Source organism: Gavia stellata, chromosome 15 (genome assembly GCF_030936135.1).
Source record: "Gavia stellata isolate bGavSte3 chromosome 15, bGavSte3.hap2, whole genome shotgun sequence".
Taxonomy (NCBI): domain Eukaryota; kingdom Metazoa; phylum Chordata; class Aves; order Gaviiformes; family Gaviidae; genus Gavia; species Gavia stellata.
This window is the reverse complement of record NC_082608.1, coordinates 10,524,673-10,539,921: the sequence shown is the minus strand read 5'-3', so window position 1 is coordinate 10,539,921 and position 15,249 is coordinate 10,524,673. Positions and strand designations below refer to the sequence as shown.

Below are 15,249 nucleotides of genomic sequence, written 5' to 3'. Positions count from 1 at the left end.
CTCTAGCTTCATCAATAATAGGCCTGATTCACAATCAAATTATTTCAACTGTACACAGCTGGAATTTCAGGAGCTACAGTGATTCATCACATCCTGTGGCTCAGATTTTCAACCCCTCGGTCCATATTTATACTCCTCAGTAGCTAGCTGGTGCTCAGAAATGCTGAATATCCATTATTGTTTTCTCTAACGGTGTTGAAAACCAGACACATCAGGACACTAAATATGGAGTTAAGGGGTTGAATTAGGTTCCTATTAAAAGAAAAACTGCAGCGTGTGTATGTTTGTGTAGATACACCCAGAGTTATTACATATATGTAAGCATATGTATCAATTTTAGTCCTTTAGAATTTAAAATATTTGTTATCCCTAAGGAACCCACATTTGGCAGCTTTTTTTAAAGATCAAATTTACCTTCAATCTCATCTATTGAGATGTGACTTACCTACTACTACTGTCTGCATATAAGACAAAGCTTGTGGTATCTATGTCTATACGGGTAATTGAAGCGTAGTAAATAGAAGAAATCCTTGTTTCCAGCCTTCTTCACATTTTGAGAATCTGTGTATCAAGTAAGAATTAATGACTGTGAGCACGGAGAGTAATTTTCATTGATTTCTTTGCAATATCAGTAAGTGAAGGTTCTCAGATACATCTGCTGCACAACGCAGTGCCATAGAAACCTGGTATTATTTTAAATCATCAGAACTCTAAGAAAAGCATAAATAATTAACCCCAAAGAGAGGGATATTTGCACCTATGAGAAAAACAAAAAGATTTCTCAGTCTTTCAAATCCTGGGGGCAGATCCTCCCCTGGGGTGATACGGTGGATGGCATTTGATTTACACTAGCGGTGGAGAGCCCCTCAGCTTGCGTGTGCTGTGAAGTTTGCCTTCTCCTCCTGCGCTCAGCATCCTTCCACATGGCTCGGTGGAGCAGTAATATAAATTCTGGTCATAAACAAAGAAAAAAGCAGACTGACAGAGAATTTGATGAACAATTTGTGTCTGCACACAATTTTTCCCTCTGTTTGCACCACTGAAATGCATGATCTTTTATCTTTAGACTTCGGTTTGCTTTTCCCATCCTCTTGTTTGCTAGCAGTGCTGTAAAACCTTTAAAATATTAAGAAAATTATGTCTGCTACATCTCGCTTTAAATATAGTGTTCAGTCTTTGTAAGTGTTACTTCATACATTAAATGAATAGCTTGCCCACCAGGTAAACTACATTTTGTTGCTTACCATGTCTGTCTTTGCACAACATGTAGTACATGGGCATAAATAACAGTGTGTTATATAAATAATTACATGTATGAAAGGCTGTAAAACACTGAAGATATATTTGTACTTTTACTTACGAGAACGTTTTAAAAATGATTGCTTTGTTCACCACGCGGTTTTTATGTGTTGAATGGGGTGCACGCAGAGAACGTTTTCCAAAGTTGGTTTTTTTTCTCCTTTCCTCCAGGTCACACTAGCGTTATAGTTAGCAAATTGATAAGGTTCCACTGTTAAGCTTTATTACTTGTGACATGAGCCTGTGACACTTTATAAAAAGAAGTAATCCAGAACAATCTCTAGGTAATTAACACCTAGATAAACAAACATAAATTTCTATATTGCATTTATTTGGACTACCACTCAAATATGCGTGAACCATGCTTTTTTAATTAAAAGATAAATCTATGTGACACTTAGCCTCAAACTTAATTATTCAGCATAGTATAATAAAAAATAGAGCCCATTAAATGTGTCTTGCTCTGTATTTCTGTATTAACAGCAAAACAGTTCACTCTGGGATCATTTAAATTTTCTTCTTCCTCTTTTCCTGTGATTTCCCTGTTCACTGAGACCCTTTTGGTTAAAAAAACCCCACAACAAAAAGCCCCCAAACAATACCCCGAGCAACACCAACAGGTGAGGAGCTGCAGAACTTCTCACAGCCCCTATATCGCTCAGCTGGGTGACATTTTTAATATGACATTACGCCACAGCTTTACCTTCCCTCCTCCTCCTCCCCGGGCTTCCCCACGGAAACATACTTCCACTGTGGTGGATCATGCCAAGCAGTGATATCCAGAAATGAAAAACACAATACTTAAGAATAATTTCACTGGGATCATGCTTACAATACACAAGGTGAGATTTTTATAATATACTGTTACAATACAGATGTTAAACAGAGAGGGGAAATATTCAATTCCCAAATTACAATAGACAGAGGGATTATAGTCCTTATAAAAGTTTCAACAAGAAACATTATCTTAGAGCTGAGAGCAGCCTTCTGATGTTAGGTGGGAAGACTCTTGTCAAGACACCCACCATCTGCATTAGGAAGACTGCCGGCCAGCTGCGGGGTAGCAAAGATCTCCACAGACAGCCTTAGGTGAGACAACGGCGTTTCTCTTTAAGACCTTCTTCCCCATGGACTGCCTCGGCGGCTGATGCCAGGCTTTGTGGTACGAGGCCACTTGGTGGTCGATTTACCCTTTCCTAGAGGATATATATACCATTTAAGGCCCGGTTCCTAGCAGATGTTCGGGACCATAGAGGAGGTTGTGTTTGTAAGCATTTCCACGGAGGTGCAATGAGACAGTCATTGCTCCTGAAGCGGGCTTTCACGTTTTCATTTATTGTCTATTGAAACCAGAAGGCTGGAAAATCTTTGGGACACGCCCCCTCTCACCCCAAACTGTTGGTTTTCCCCGGCTCCAAGACACAGCCATTACCTGAAAGGACAAGGATCCCGCAGGGAGGCAGAGTTCAGCTCTATGCCTGGAGCTCATCCACCCTCAAGCAACATTTTTACATGCTACAGTTTCGTGCCCAAGAAGACTGGCTGCCACCAAGAGAGGGTGTGAAAGACCTAAACTTTGCAAAACATGAAAATTGCTCATTAACTTCATGGATTTTGATTAAAATTTGATGCATTACAGATTTTATTCTCTGCAGATGAAGAGGCCCTGTGACATTTAACACTAGTGAATCTGGCACCAGCTCTGCGACTCACCCTGCCGCGTGCGCACTCCACCAATCCATGGGTAACATCAGCTCCTCGCTGCAACTTTCAGCCACTGAATAACCGAATTTCCATGGTGCTATGCTTTAATTCTTAACTCTTCTAGACAGTTTTTGTACCTTTTTCTACCGGAGAATTCAAGCTACAGCATAATATTATTATTGCGGGTACGACTGGCTTCACCTAACGTTAAAATTTCCCTTCTCTAAATGTGTTTTCCTTTTCAGCTTTTTTTGTGCAAGGCCACGTTCCTCTCTCCTCCCCATACTTGCTGTAGTTTCTCAGATTCGGTGCATCTTTTCTTGATGTTAATCAACTTTACTTTTTCTAAGAAGTGAAAAAAACCCTTTAATTTATTTGCTTTCAAATGTGCAAATAAGACCTTAAACAGGAAGAATAAAGATTCATTTGGGAGAACGGGAGCGCTCTCGCACTTGCACATTCTTTGAAGTGTGGGCAGCTTTCTTAACATGCACCATAACAATAAACCTCACAATTTTCTAAAGCCAGATATATGATCTATACAAACAATTTTTTTTAATGTGAAAACATGACTTTATACATCATAGTGTATGATACACACTTCAAACACTTTCAAATCAAAGCTTGATAGACCCCAAGACTTTTTCTATAGTACAGAAGTAGTAGTATATAAAACAATTATTACTACATGCTAAAACAGATTTCCACAGTCTTTTAATTAAGCACAATATATATAATATATATATGTATATACTGTATATAGATTTGTTCAGATTAATAAGTGGACTGAGCACACACACCCAGCATAATACACTCCAGTAACTGCCTAACAACTGTGAATTTACTGACATTAATTTTTTTTTAAATCTGACAAAGCTGCAGAAAATAATGTTTTAACTGTTCCTAATAAACATAAGCAAGTAGGAAAACTTTTTTTCAGAGGTAGAGGTTTTATTGCGTAAAACACTGGATAAAACTGTACTGCTTCAAAGACGTTTTTATTCTAACAGCAGAAAGAAAACAGTCATTGCTGAAAAAACAACTTTTAATACTTCTATACCAGAATAAAGTTCTGTCAACTGATGTATTATAATAATAAATAATGACCAAGAATAAACTTTAAATACAAAGTTTTCTAATTGTTACAAGCATAGCAACAAAATCCTCTACTCTATTGATCTCAGATTTCCTCCAAGATAGAAATTTTTCTTTGTGTAGGAATGTAGACAGTATTATGACCAGTATCACAGACTACAGAAGTTACAGAGAAAAAACTTGACATGTTTAGATATGAGAAGCATGATGATATTCAGAAACTGACAATGCATCACTGCTGCTGTCACTTGTTTGTATTACAAGTTACAAATGTTCTGGAAAAAAGGGCTATGTCAGAGGGGAGGATAGGGACAGTAGCACCCGACCAAATGGAATCAACACACACATCACAAGGAGCGGGAGATGTTTCCAGTGTCACAAACAGAATTATTGCCTGTCGTATCTGAAAATGCTCAGAAGACACAAAAGAATACTGAAAGAGCTCAAAAAGTGCAAGAAATGGAATGTGGGGAGTGGTTTCGTTTTTTTTCTCTCTTTTTTTTTTTTTGCTAAGATACTGAAGGCGGCGCAAACACACAAAAGCAAGCGACTGACACAGTCACCAAACACAGTAGTGCAGTTAAAATCCTAAAGCTTACTACAGTCAGAAAGTTTCAATAACATTTCAATCCTTTATCTAGGATCATAGAAACAGTTGCATTAAGTTTATCAACTCGATTTAAGTAAGGCAGTGAGAACTATACTAGAAAAACAAGAAAAGCAGCTTGCTCTGTGCCAGATGGGTCCAAGTTACACAGTGACCTCATTTAAACTGAAACTTCAGTTGGATGACATCCTTTCCGACAGCATATGCAAACCGTATTCCTTATTAGCCTGAGATTTTTTTTCCAGTCTCAGGGTAGCGCTAAGAATTTTATTTACATTGATTGCAGTTTAGTATTTTTTGTAAACTGCTTTAGGCAGAGCTGAAGTTTTAAGGCCCTGGGGTTTTACTCTGTGCTCCCAGCCTGCAAAGAAATATTGACTTTTTTTTCTTTTTTTTTCTTTTTTTTTAACTCTGGATGATTTTGTTTTAGAAGAAGTTAATACTTCTCTACCATCACAATAAACAGCACCAATTTTGCTTCTATCAAAGGAAGTACATTAGAAGGCTAAAGTTTTATGCCATTCAGAGAATTTCAGAATAAACCTTTAGTTATTTTTCTTATTTTTTTTTAGGTATGTGGTTCATTACAGTCTCTCAAAAGCTTCCTATGTGGGAAAGACCTTACTAAATTTGGAGCATCCAATCAGTAAAAAAGCTAAAATCTGCAAAAATATAGAACGCATTTGTTTTACAAAACCAAAGAAATATCAGCTAAAAGACTTTTCTTCATTAGAGACAAAGAGCAGGAAGTTTGGATTCGTATTTTAGGTCAAGCTACTTCATAAGAGCTTGCTCCAGAAGAAACTTCTGCACTATGTCTGTAACACTTACAAAAACTAACACATGAAAATTAACGATGACTGGGGAATCCTTATTCAAGTGTAAAAAAAAAAACGTAATTTAAAGGAAGTTTGAAAGAAAACAACATGAAAAGAAAAGAACAGAAGAAGAAAAAAAAAAGTTACCAACCTTCTATGTAATAAAATTCTGTTTCTCACCAGCACCTTCTATAGATAAGGCTGACTAGTTTCACTAAACAGTATTTCTATATATTGTACTTCTACTTTTATAGCAACTTACTTCTTCATCAACAAAGAAAAAAAAGAATAAAAGCATTTCCCTCAATACTGCAAGATGATTACAAAAAATGGAATTACATTTCAAATCTGCAGTCACACATCGGGCTGCAGATTTTTTCTAACCATTGATTCATTTGGCTGTATATTGAAAAAAAAAAAAAGAAAATGTAATCTCACAATACTTTTCAATATAGGTCAGTACTGACCCTAGCTTATGGGCCGTCTAAGGTTTCTCCTATACTGCAGTTGCAACACCACTTGAATTGATTTTCTCTGCAATGACAGCTCCAGTCAGACTGGCACCATGGCAGTCTACCAACACATCTCATTACTATGCTAGGCAAATGACAGCAGCTGGTGTCATATTATAAAGGTGTTTTCAACAATGAAAACACAGCCCCTCAATCTTCAAGGCAACACTTAATCGTTTAGACGGTATCATTTTTCTGTTAAGAGCATTATTTTTGGACAAAGACCACTTTAAAGTTTGAAATTGCCCTGCTTTTTAAATAACTAACGACCTCCTAACATTTTTAAATCAGTTTATTATCCCACCTACATTGTTTGGAAGTACTTGTTGCCAGGTAACAGTTTAGCAGCCATTTCCAAGGGCTGAAATTTATTTTGCGTGTGTAATATATATATTTAAACACACACACACACATATGGAATAGGTGTGTATTTTGTGTGTGTGTGTGTGTCTGTAGATATATATTCTGATATGACTGAATCTCTCTGTGTGTGTGTAAATATATATATATGTGCGTGTGTGTGTACGTGTACATATACATATATTTGCATGTTTTCGGCATCCCGTACACGTCTGGGAGTTTGCACGCCTTTCTCTCGCGTGGAAGGCAGTTAGCTGACCCTCACCCAAACGCATATCTAAACCCGGTGTAAAAGGCTACTGCAGTAGGAGACGGATCCGCCGAGCTGCGTCACTCCTGGGCCTTGCTGCCCTCCTCCGTTAGCTCTGCCGAGCTCCCCGGTTTGACAGCTGCAGGCTCCTCCAAATTCCCAGAAGCTTCGGAGTCAACTCTGGAGCGCTTGAACCGGCGGTCGGGATACTGGCTGTTGTCAAAAGGCATGCGATGGACACAGAGAACGTGGGTCTTCAGATTTCCCTTCTGAGAGGCACTGTACGGGCAGTATCTGCACTGGAAAGGCCTGTGACCTGCGCGACAGACGAGAGCCTGGTTAGCTTTTTATTTCACGAACGCGGCGCCCGCAACCCCACCCGTCGCACCGCCTGACAGAACCGACGCGCCGGAGCCCCCCGGCAGAAACCCCTCCTGTTGGATGGAGGACATCGCTGCGTGTCTTCAGCAAGAAGAAGTGTGTGCTATTCGCAGGGTGCCTAGTTAAAGAAACTGCATTTTAAAAATTCTCTGCTTCGGATTTTCTGGAGAAGCGCAGCTATTTCATCTCCCTCCTCAGACCCAGCTGTAAATCCGTCAGCCTGCGATCCAAACTAAACTCTTGTAAATACAGTGGAACCGTGTATGAGACTGCCTTCTTTTACATTTGTTAATTATCTTTTTTATTGAAGTGCAATTCAAGGATGACAATGTGCAGACCCTTAGTCTAATAAACACACTTTGTCTTTGGGTGGGTTTCTGAGTAAAGAATTGTATGTTTTATTTTAATCACACAGATTACTTTTTAATGGAAAGAAATAATGGATTGAGATAACCAAGGCCTGAAACCTGCAAACATTTACTCCGGTGAGATTACTCCTGTGAGTAAAGATACGCAAGCACCTAAGTGTTTGCTGGACCGGGGCCCAAGGTTATCGCCGGCTTTAAAATAAAATGTCCAAGCTAGATTAGAAAAGGAATGTTAATGCACAAAATCTGATAGATGCACTTCTTGTGGGTGAAACAGCAACCGACTGCAAAACAAAGTTATGAATGAAAGATACCACTTCTTAGTAAGGCTATCGATATACTCTCCATATTTTTCAGATTATTGCGACTTTGAATCTCCATGCTGTATCTGGTTTTGGAGGTTATGTTTCAGCAATCACATTTCAACCTATGCTGGGAAGTTGTTGATGTGTTTTACTGGAACTTTATGAGCTTTGTCTCTCAAATTAACTTAAACCAGGACCATCTGAGGTCAAATGCGCTTAGCTTGCTTTAATTTGCTCAAATAAATGAATAAATAAATGTGCCAGACCATCTACATAAAGCCAGGATAAGTGAAAAACAATACCCTATCTCCACATTTGAAGAGCACATTTTCCTTTGCCGTCGTGGTACTACTTAGCAGGCATAAAACAGATGCTGGTGTAGCAGAGGAGGAGGACTATGCTTGCTGCTGTATGGGAAGGGGCTGGGACCATCTCACCTTGATTTTAGGTGGGAATTTAACAGATAAGCAAATAGATGCTTGTTGTGCACTGCTCCGATGTTACCTGTACTGGAGTGGGAAAGCTACCGTAGTCCTCCCAGCAGAGACAGGAGCCTGGATAACTGCTGGCTAACCTCACGCTGTTGTTGGCACACCAGCATAAGCATCTCTAGCACAGTAAATTCACCTGAGCCAGCATTAGTGCTCTGGGTTGCTCAAATAACCTGCCATTTGTACTGTAACATCAAAACTACCATTTGAAGGCTGAGTACCCCAAAACATACTGCTTGCTACCCAGAGGAAAGAAGTGTTAAGTCCAGTCCACAGTCACCTAAGCCCTATGCACCAGGGCTACAGGCATGTTTCCTTTCTCAAGGATGAAAAGCTCCCCTCCACCCCCAAGACCTCCAACACGCATGTTTATGCATAAATCTTGGGATGGAGTGTGGATCGATCTTCCAGTTCTCTCCTGGGGTAAAGATATTTTCCTCAACAACTTCATAAGGAAAGATACATTAAATCTGTAAGCTGCTAATCGTTACAAAGTCAAATTTCAGTGGAAAATTTCATAGCAATAGCAATGGAAGAAACCTACATAGATAATGTTACAGAAATTGGATTGGGCTTTTATAGAAAAATTTCAGCTGAAAGATATGAGGAAATAGTCAACTAAGAGATTGAAGGTGTCCCTAGTGCCTCTTAGAGTCAGTCCTAAAATCAATACAGAAGCACAAATATGCTTGAAAAATTTTGAATATAATAGTTTTGAAAACTTGAAACACTCTCAAAACTGTCTGGGTATGAAGAAGGTCCAGAGAAAGTCTGATTTTCATTGTTTCAGAAAATCTAGAAATATTTGAAAACTCAGAAAAAAAAAAAATCTAAGAAAACCATTACATCTCCCCCGTTGTTTGTCAGGGATGGATAAAGTCACCAGAATTCACAGCTGGGTTCTGGAGACTTTCTTTCCTTGTCCTTCTTCTCCCTCCTGGGTAATGCCTCTGACTGGGCAGAGTTAAGGGGTCTATTGCGTACTCTGCTTGGGGAGATGCCAAAATGCCTTGGTCAAAGTGGGAGAAATGATGGGTAAAGGGGAAGGAGACTTGCTCCATGAAGAACTGAAATGATTTTTCCCTTTGTCCAAAAGATGAAATCCTGCCACTGTCACATCCACTGAAATGTGACACTCTACACCAGCAGCACCAGCTCCCTCCCAGTATTTCCAGTGTTTCATTTGATGAGCTGACAACTGGTTCCCTTGCTAAGAACGGAAGACGCCCTGCTAAGTTGTGACAAACGGTACAGCCCTCCAGCTTTATCTACTCTGGTTTTATTGATGCTATGGAAAAAGCAAAAAGATACCCTGTTTATTTGGTCCTTCTTGTGTGCTGCAATGGCCGGCGATTGGATGTACCATAGATGATATAATGCCCCTGACAACTGCTCGCAGAGCGCTGTGCAGGGAGCACAGGCAGAGCGATGGGACTCCAGGAGCGAGCAGGCACAAGGCGCCCATCAGCCGCCCTCTGAACCCCTCAAGCATCATGTAGCACGGAAATACACGGGACAGTTTTAGCTGGAATTGGTACCACTAGCCAACAGTGTCAGATCTCACCAAGCAGCTCTTAATGCTTTGCCCACAAGTAGTTATCATTAAATGGCCATCCTAATTCTTTCCTGCAAAGAACAAATTCTAAACAAGGAATCCACAAAGCATGGCTGGAGCTAACCATCTCACGTGTGCCAGACCAAAAGCGAACTCTTTCTGCCCACCACTGAACCAAGTTCAAACTCGTGTAATTCCATACAGAGAATGTCATTTATTAATTCAATGCACTTTAATAAATCAGACAATATAAAGTGCACCTACAAGGATTCAGTTCTGCATTGTCTCCCCCACGACTTACTTTTTCAGGCCATCAAAATTTCACATCACTGCCTTGTGAAAAGTAAGTACACAATAAGTTAATTTGTATTGTCACTATGCAGTACAACTGTGGTAAAGAGTACATTCATTTTTAATCCGGTATGAATAATATATAAATATGTATACAGAGTGAGGGTCATAGGAAAGCAAGCAGTACGTTGTTTACAGCAGCAGTAGTACAAAAACTAGAGATTATTCTCACTTGCAAAGATAACAATATCTGCAATTTGCTTGTAACTAAGGGGTGAAGGAAAATGCCCATTTCTCTTAGGTATCCCATCCATTAATTTTAGCTCAAAAACTTGTTGTGGGCAGGAGGCTCTTAAAATAACCCTTCCCAGATAAGTTTGCAATAAATTTATAATGTTTTATCTAGCAGTGGTTGGTAGGTTCTTTCTATATATTTTCATATATATTTTACCCACTATATATCTTCCGATGAAATTATATGAAAGCCCTTCAAGAAAAAAAAAAAAAAAGAAATCTTCCTGATAGTTCAGGAGATAATGTGTAATGCATTGCATTTGTAGTAAGGAGAACTAGCCTAAAGGTGGGCCAGTAAGGGGGGCAAACTAGGCAAACTACGGTGCCTCGTTCTCCCATCAAAAAGTGAGGATAGAGGACAATATATTGTTCGCAGCTGAAATAATCCTGTTGTGGAGCAATGTTCTGTGAAGTCTGTGACTGAGTGTGTGAACAGACTTCGTAATCCTCTGGACAGTCTAAAGAAATGGAACAGCAGAAAATAATAATAAAAAAAAGCTAAAATGACAACAACTGTAGCTGGACTCAAAGAACATTTTTAGAAGGTGCAGTTTTCCCCAGGAAGCGTGATTACCTCCGGCACCTGCTGAAGCCAGTCCTTTTAAAGGGATCTAAACCTTCCAGGATCAGACCCAGCAGTGGCAGCAGTGCTGAGATGACCTAGGCTCATCATCTTCTCTAGTTTTGACTGTACCCTGGAGAGAACAAGGAATGTGGATGGGAACTACTTTCTGGTCAGGATGGAGAACTTTTCTCTGGGACCAATATTTAGAAAAATCCCTCAACATTTGAAACTAGTCCACCTTTTTAAAAATATATGCTGCTTCATTAATTTAGGCTTTGGGAAAAAAAAAGTCTGTTTTCTTTTCTTTCAAGTTTGTGATCTGATATGTTGCTTTGTGACACATCGTGTCAGCCTGCATCAGTCACATCGCGTTAGGTTTCATAACATGGCATGACTGATGCAGCCCAACATGGTGCATCAGCTGAACAGAGCCAGAAAATGCAGGCTTTGAGAAAGACATGGATCTCCAAGTCTGGGGTTTAGAACCATTTAAAGGAAAGTATATTTAAAGCAGGGGCCTTGGATTTAAACAAAGCCATTGCCCGTGAATTGTTAAGGATTGGAATACTTGCCAAACCTATTTTGCTTTGTCTTATCTTTAAAACTCAAAATGTATTATTGGAACACAGAAAAAGTCAATGTCAACGAAGTGTCATTGGGTTACTTACTGTAATCCAAACACTGCTAATAGTTACTAATTTATTAACTTTGATATGGATCCATTATTTAAGATTAGCACAAAGGAATACACAAACAAGAGAGAGAGAGAGAGAGTGATGAATACTGAAGTCTTTTTCATTAAAAAAATCATTTACATGGTCAAGCGGCATTAATTCTCCACTTCTAAAAATATTTGATCGGCATCCAAATTCTATAAAAATTTCCACAAAGAAACATCTTATTTTCGTGGTATTACAGGCACATATGTAGGGGTTTGCACTAAAACGTAAAAATGGGCATTGGACTAGTCACATGGATAAGATCAGGAATTTATTCCAGATTGTTAAAAGTGTACTAATCACAGCAAAATCATGGCTTTCTCCCAAAGCAGCAAGAAAACAGTAATTTGAAAGAAAAATGCCAATAATACATCACACACAAGCCGTCTGTTGTCCCCACTACACCACTTTTTATTATATTGCATATGTGGACATATATACACACAGATACACGCATACAGACACACAGACACACAATTTAATGCAGAAATTTAGGGAAAAGGCAGAAGAGCAATAAAATGATGAACACAAAACAAATGCTGTGCAATGTACTATAAATTATAATTAAGTCCTGAATAAAATGTGTTTCTTAGATATGACATTTGTTCCCTTAAAATGCAAAAACGGCCATGACTGTCTGACAGAATGGTTTTCCTTAGATGGCCAATGGCTATAGCACTTACTGCGATGCAAGACGGCAAACTCATTTTGGATTTCTTTGCCTGGTTTAAGAATAGCCTTTCGGTGAAAATTGAAAATAACAGCGATTACCTCTTTAAAACAAATACATTACTCCCTCGTAAGAAATATTTGAAAAGCCTCAAAGGTTTGAATTTCTGGGAGGCAAATCTCTTTAGCTGAGGTGTTGGACACTGAAGATCTGGACTTGACCTCCTGGGCTGCTGTAGCAATCCCAAATGGCCAGGACCACCTCCGGCCATGACCAGACACTCTTGCAGGACCATCCAGGGTGGATGGCCACTGCCTCCTACATCAAGATGCTCAGTCCCACAACGCTGCTGGTGGAACGGTCCATGTAATCACACATCTGCTGCAGTACAAAGTCAGCAAGCTGTGTTCAAACCTTCAGTGAGCCTGGACCTCCCCGGGAAGAGCTGCTTTAAATCTTTTTTCCTACACAAGCTTGTATTTGAGGTACAGTCATCTTTAAACAGATGAAGTGCACGTTGCCTCACAAGAAACAGCAGGCAATGATGGCCGTGTGCTTTCGCGTAGGAAGAAAGACTTTTTGAGCGTCTCCAGTTCTCTGGCAGTGACTACTGGGCTGAACTCACGGCATTCTCAGACCACAGCCTCTGGGTCCCAGGCATCGTGGTGAACGCTGCCATTTTAAAGTAACACTATTATAGCATAATAACAAGCATCTGCAAAGGGAGAACTATTTTCATTTAAATCTTGGCTAGTGCGATTTCCTTTTTTTAACATATAAATTTTCAGAAGTACATTTACTATCCACAGCAAACATCCCAAGTACAGTATGCATTACCCAGGAGAGCAGAATGGCTCTAAAGCAGCCATTCTGATCTGGAGCATAACAGTATGGATGGGAAAATGCTGAATAAATATATTCGTCCAATAGACAATAATGGCTCTGATTGAGCCATTCCACTTTATTGGTCTCAAAATATGCATTTTATGAAAATCCCAAAATACCAGACAGATTAAAGTACATCCAATCAGGTTCATATATGTAATAAAAGTTTTTATAAAACAATTGAGAAGTAGATGTTTATTTACACACAGGTCCAGGACCAACCAAGATGATCATCTGGGAAAATTACAATATTCTGTGAAGTTTATATGTTTATTGGATTACAAAAAAGGAAATTAATTTTTAAAAACTCCCTATTTCATATTGACCAGGAAAAGCCATAAAAACAAAAAGCCTTGTCTGAGGCTTTTTGATGATTTACTGTAGAATTATATACAAAAAAGCATAAGTATCTGCATTTTAGGAAGGCCTGGGAACATTTTCACCTACCAAAGCTAAGGCTTTGGGTTATGTGTTTCCCATGGGACACCTAATGCTATGGCAGCCCCCTGACCACCCTCCATTCAGCTGGATTCCTTCATTACCAGGCTCAGTCCTGCAAATAGTCCTAAGAGCAATCAGGGGAATTGTTCATGATAAGAGGCACCAGACTAGTTACCGAAATCCCCCCTCGCTAATACAGAGCAGACACTTCAAGGGGCAGGTCAGGTCCGAACATGTGAACTGCCATCTGAAGGAGCCTTTCTCTCCCTGTGGGTTACAGGAAAGATCTTAATTAGGGGAGGATAAGTTTGGGGTAAAGACCCAGCTCATGGCAAAACACGGCCACCAGCTTGATCCTAAATCAATGCATTAAGGACTTTTGGGAAAATTGTCCTAAAACAAGTAGGATTTATCCACCTGTGCAGTCTACCATGACACGTTAGCGATCCAGAAGGAATCCCCTGTAGGGATTAATGTGGTGTATGGCACCGTTCCGAGGCCAGTACCCATCCCAAGGCCACCACGTGGCACCGTGACCCTGGTGTTTTGCCAAGGTGGATGTTCGGTCTACAGGTGCCTGCAATAGCAGGGTGGCAAAGGACTGAACTATCATTGGCTGCAGAAGAGCTGGAGAATTAAAAGACCTAATCTGTAACTAATTTGTTTTGAGGATTTTTAGTTTTAAAAAAAATCTCCATTCATTGGATCAAATTAAATCCTCAGATACCTACATGGCTTTTCTGAAATGTAATCAAAGGTGGAGTCTGCTCTTGATTTAGTATATTATACAGGGCTTGGTGTTTCTGAATAGGTATTTCAACTTGCTGATGAGTATACTAAGGGGTTTAATGATGACAGGGAAAAGCAAAAGTTGATGCTACACTTTGTCTTTAATACATATTATTAAAAGATTAAGTTAATTTCACACATTCCCCCTAAAATAAAAACTGCACTTAAAGTAACAGTTCAATTCCTGTCTAAAAAGATTACAATCACTAATTATCACACACTAAAATTTCCTTTAAAAGCAAAAGAAGAAAAAAAAAAACCACCAACAAAGCAACTCTGCTATGTAAAACAGCCAAAGGTAGATCAGAATGGCACAGAGGCTAACAGCCACCTGGACACTCATGATAAAGAGAAACAAGTAGAAAATTCTACCACGGTCCTTCATACATATGCTTTTAACTTCCTAAACAAATCAGTCACAAAATTATGGAAAACATCACTAATTTAACACTTGTTACCTGTGTTATACAGAGCGTGGAAATTATAATTATTTAGAGGTAGACCGAGGAATTTGCTAGCCCTCTGCGGTCCACTAAATACAAGCAAATTACCAAATGGCTAGTGAAGTCACTGACGATACAACGCAGACTTGCAATTCCCGGGAAAACAAACATCTCCCATTTCTTGCAGAGCTGATAAAGTAACAGGATTGCTCAGCTCTGGACAGCACAAAATTTGTTTCTTTTTCAGAAGTGTAAGCTTTTCATGCAGGAACTTTTGATTTCGAAGGGAAATTGATCTTGTCTTGGGAAAAAAGGAAGAGCATCAGCAGAATAGCTGAAAAGGTCCTTCTAAACAAATCTTAAACATTATGTGAACCTTGTAAAACAAAAATTCTCCTGGAAAATAG

General features: G+C 39.3%; 1 protein-coding gene across 1 annotated transcript in view; it reads right to left on the bottom strand.

Annotated features, from left to right (window-relative positions):
* Positions 1–6,725: 6,725 nt before the first annotated feature.
* ZNF536 (zinc finger protein 536) overlaps positions 6,726–15,249 on the bottom strand; it is a 187,577-nt gene continuing 179,053 nt past the window's right edge. The window contains exon 4 of the mRNA XM_059824935.1: positions 6,726–6,961. Within this exon, the coding sequence (XP_059680918.1) occupies positions 6,726–6,961 (236 nt within the window). The remainder of the gene's footprint in view (positions 6,962–15,249) is intronic.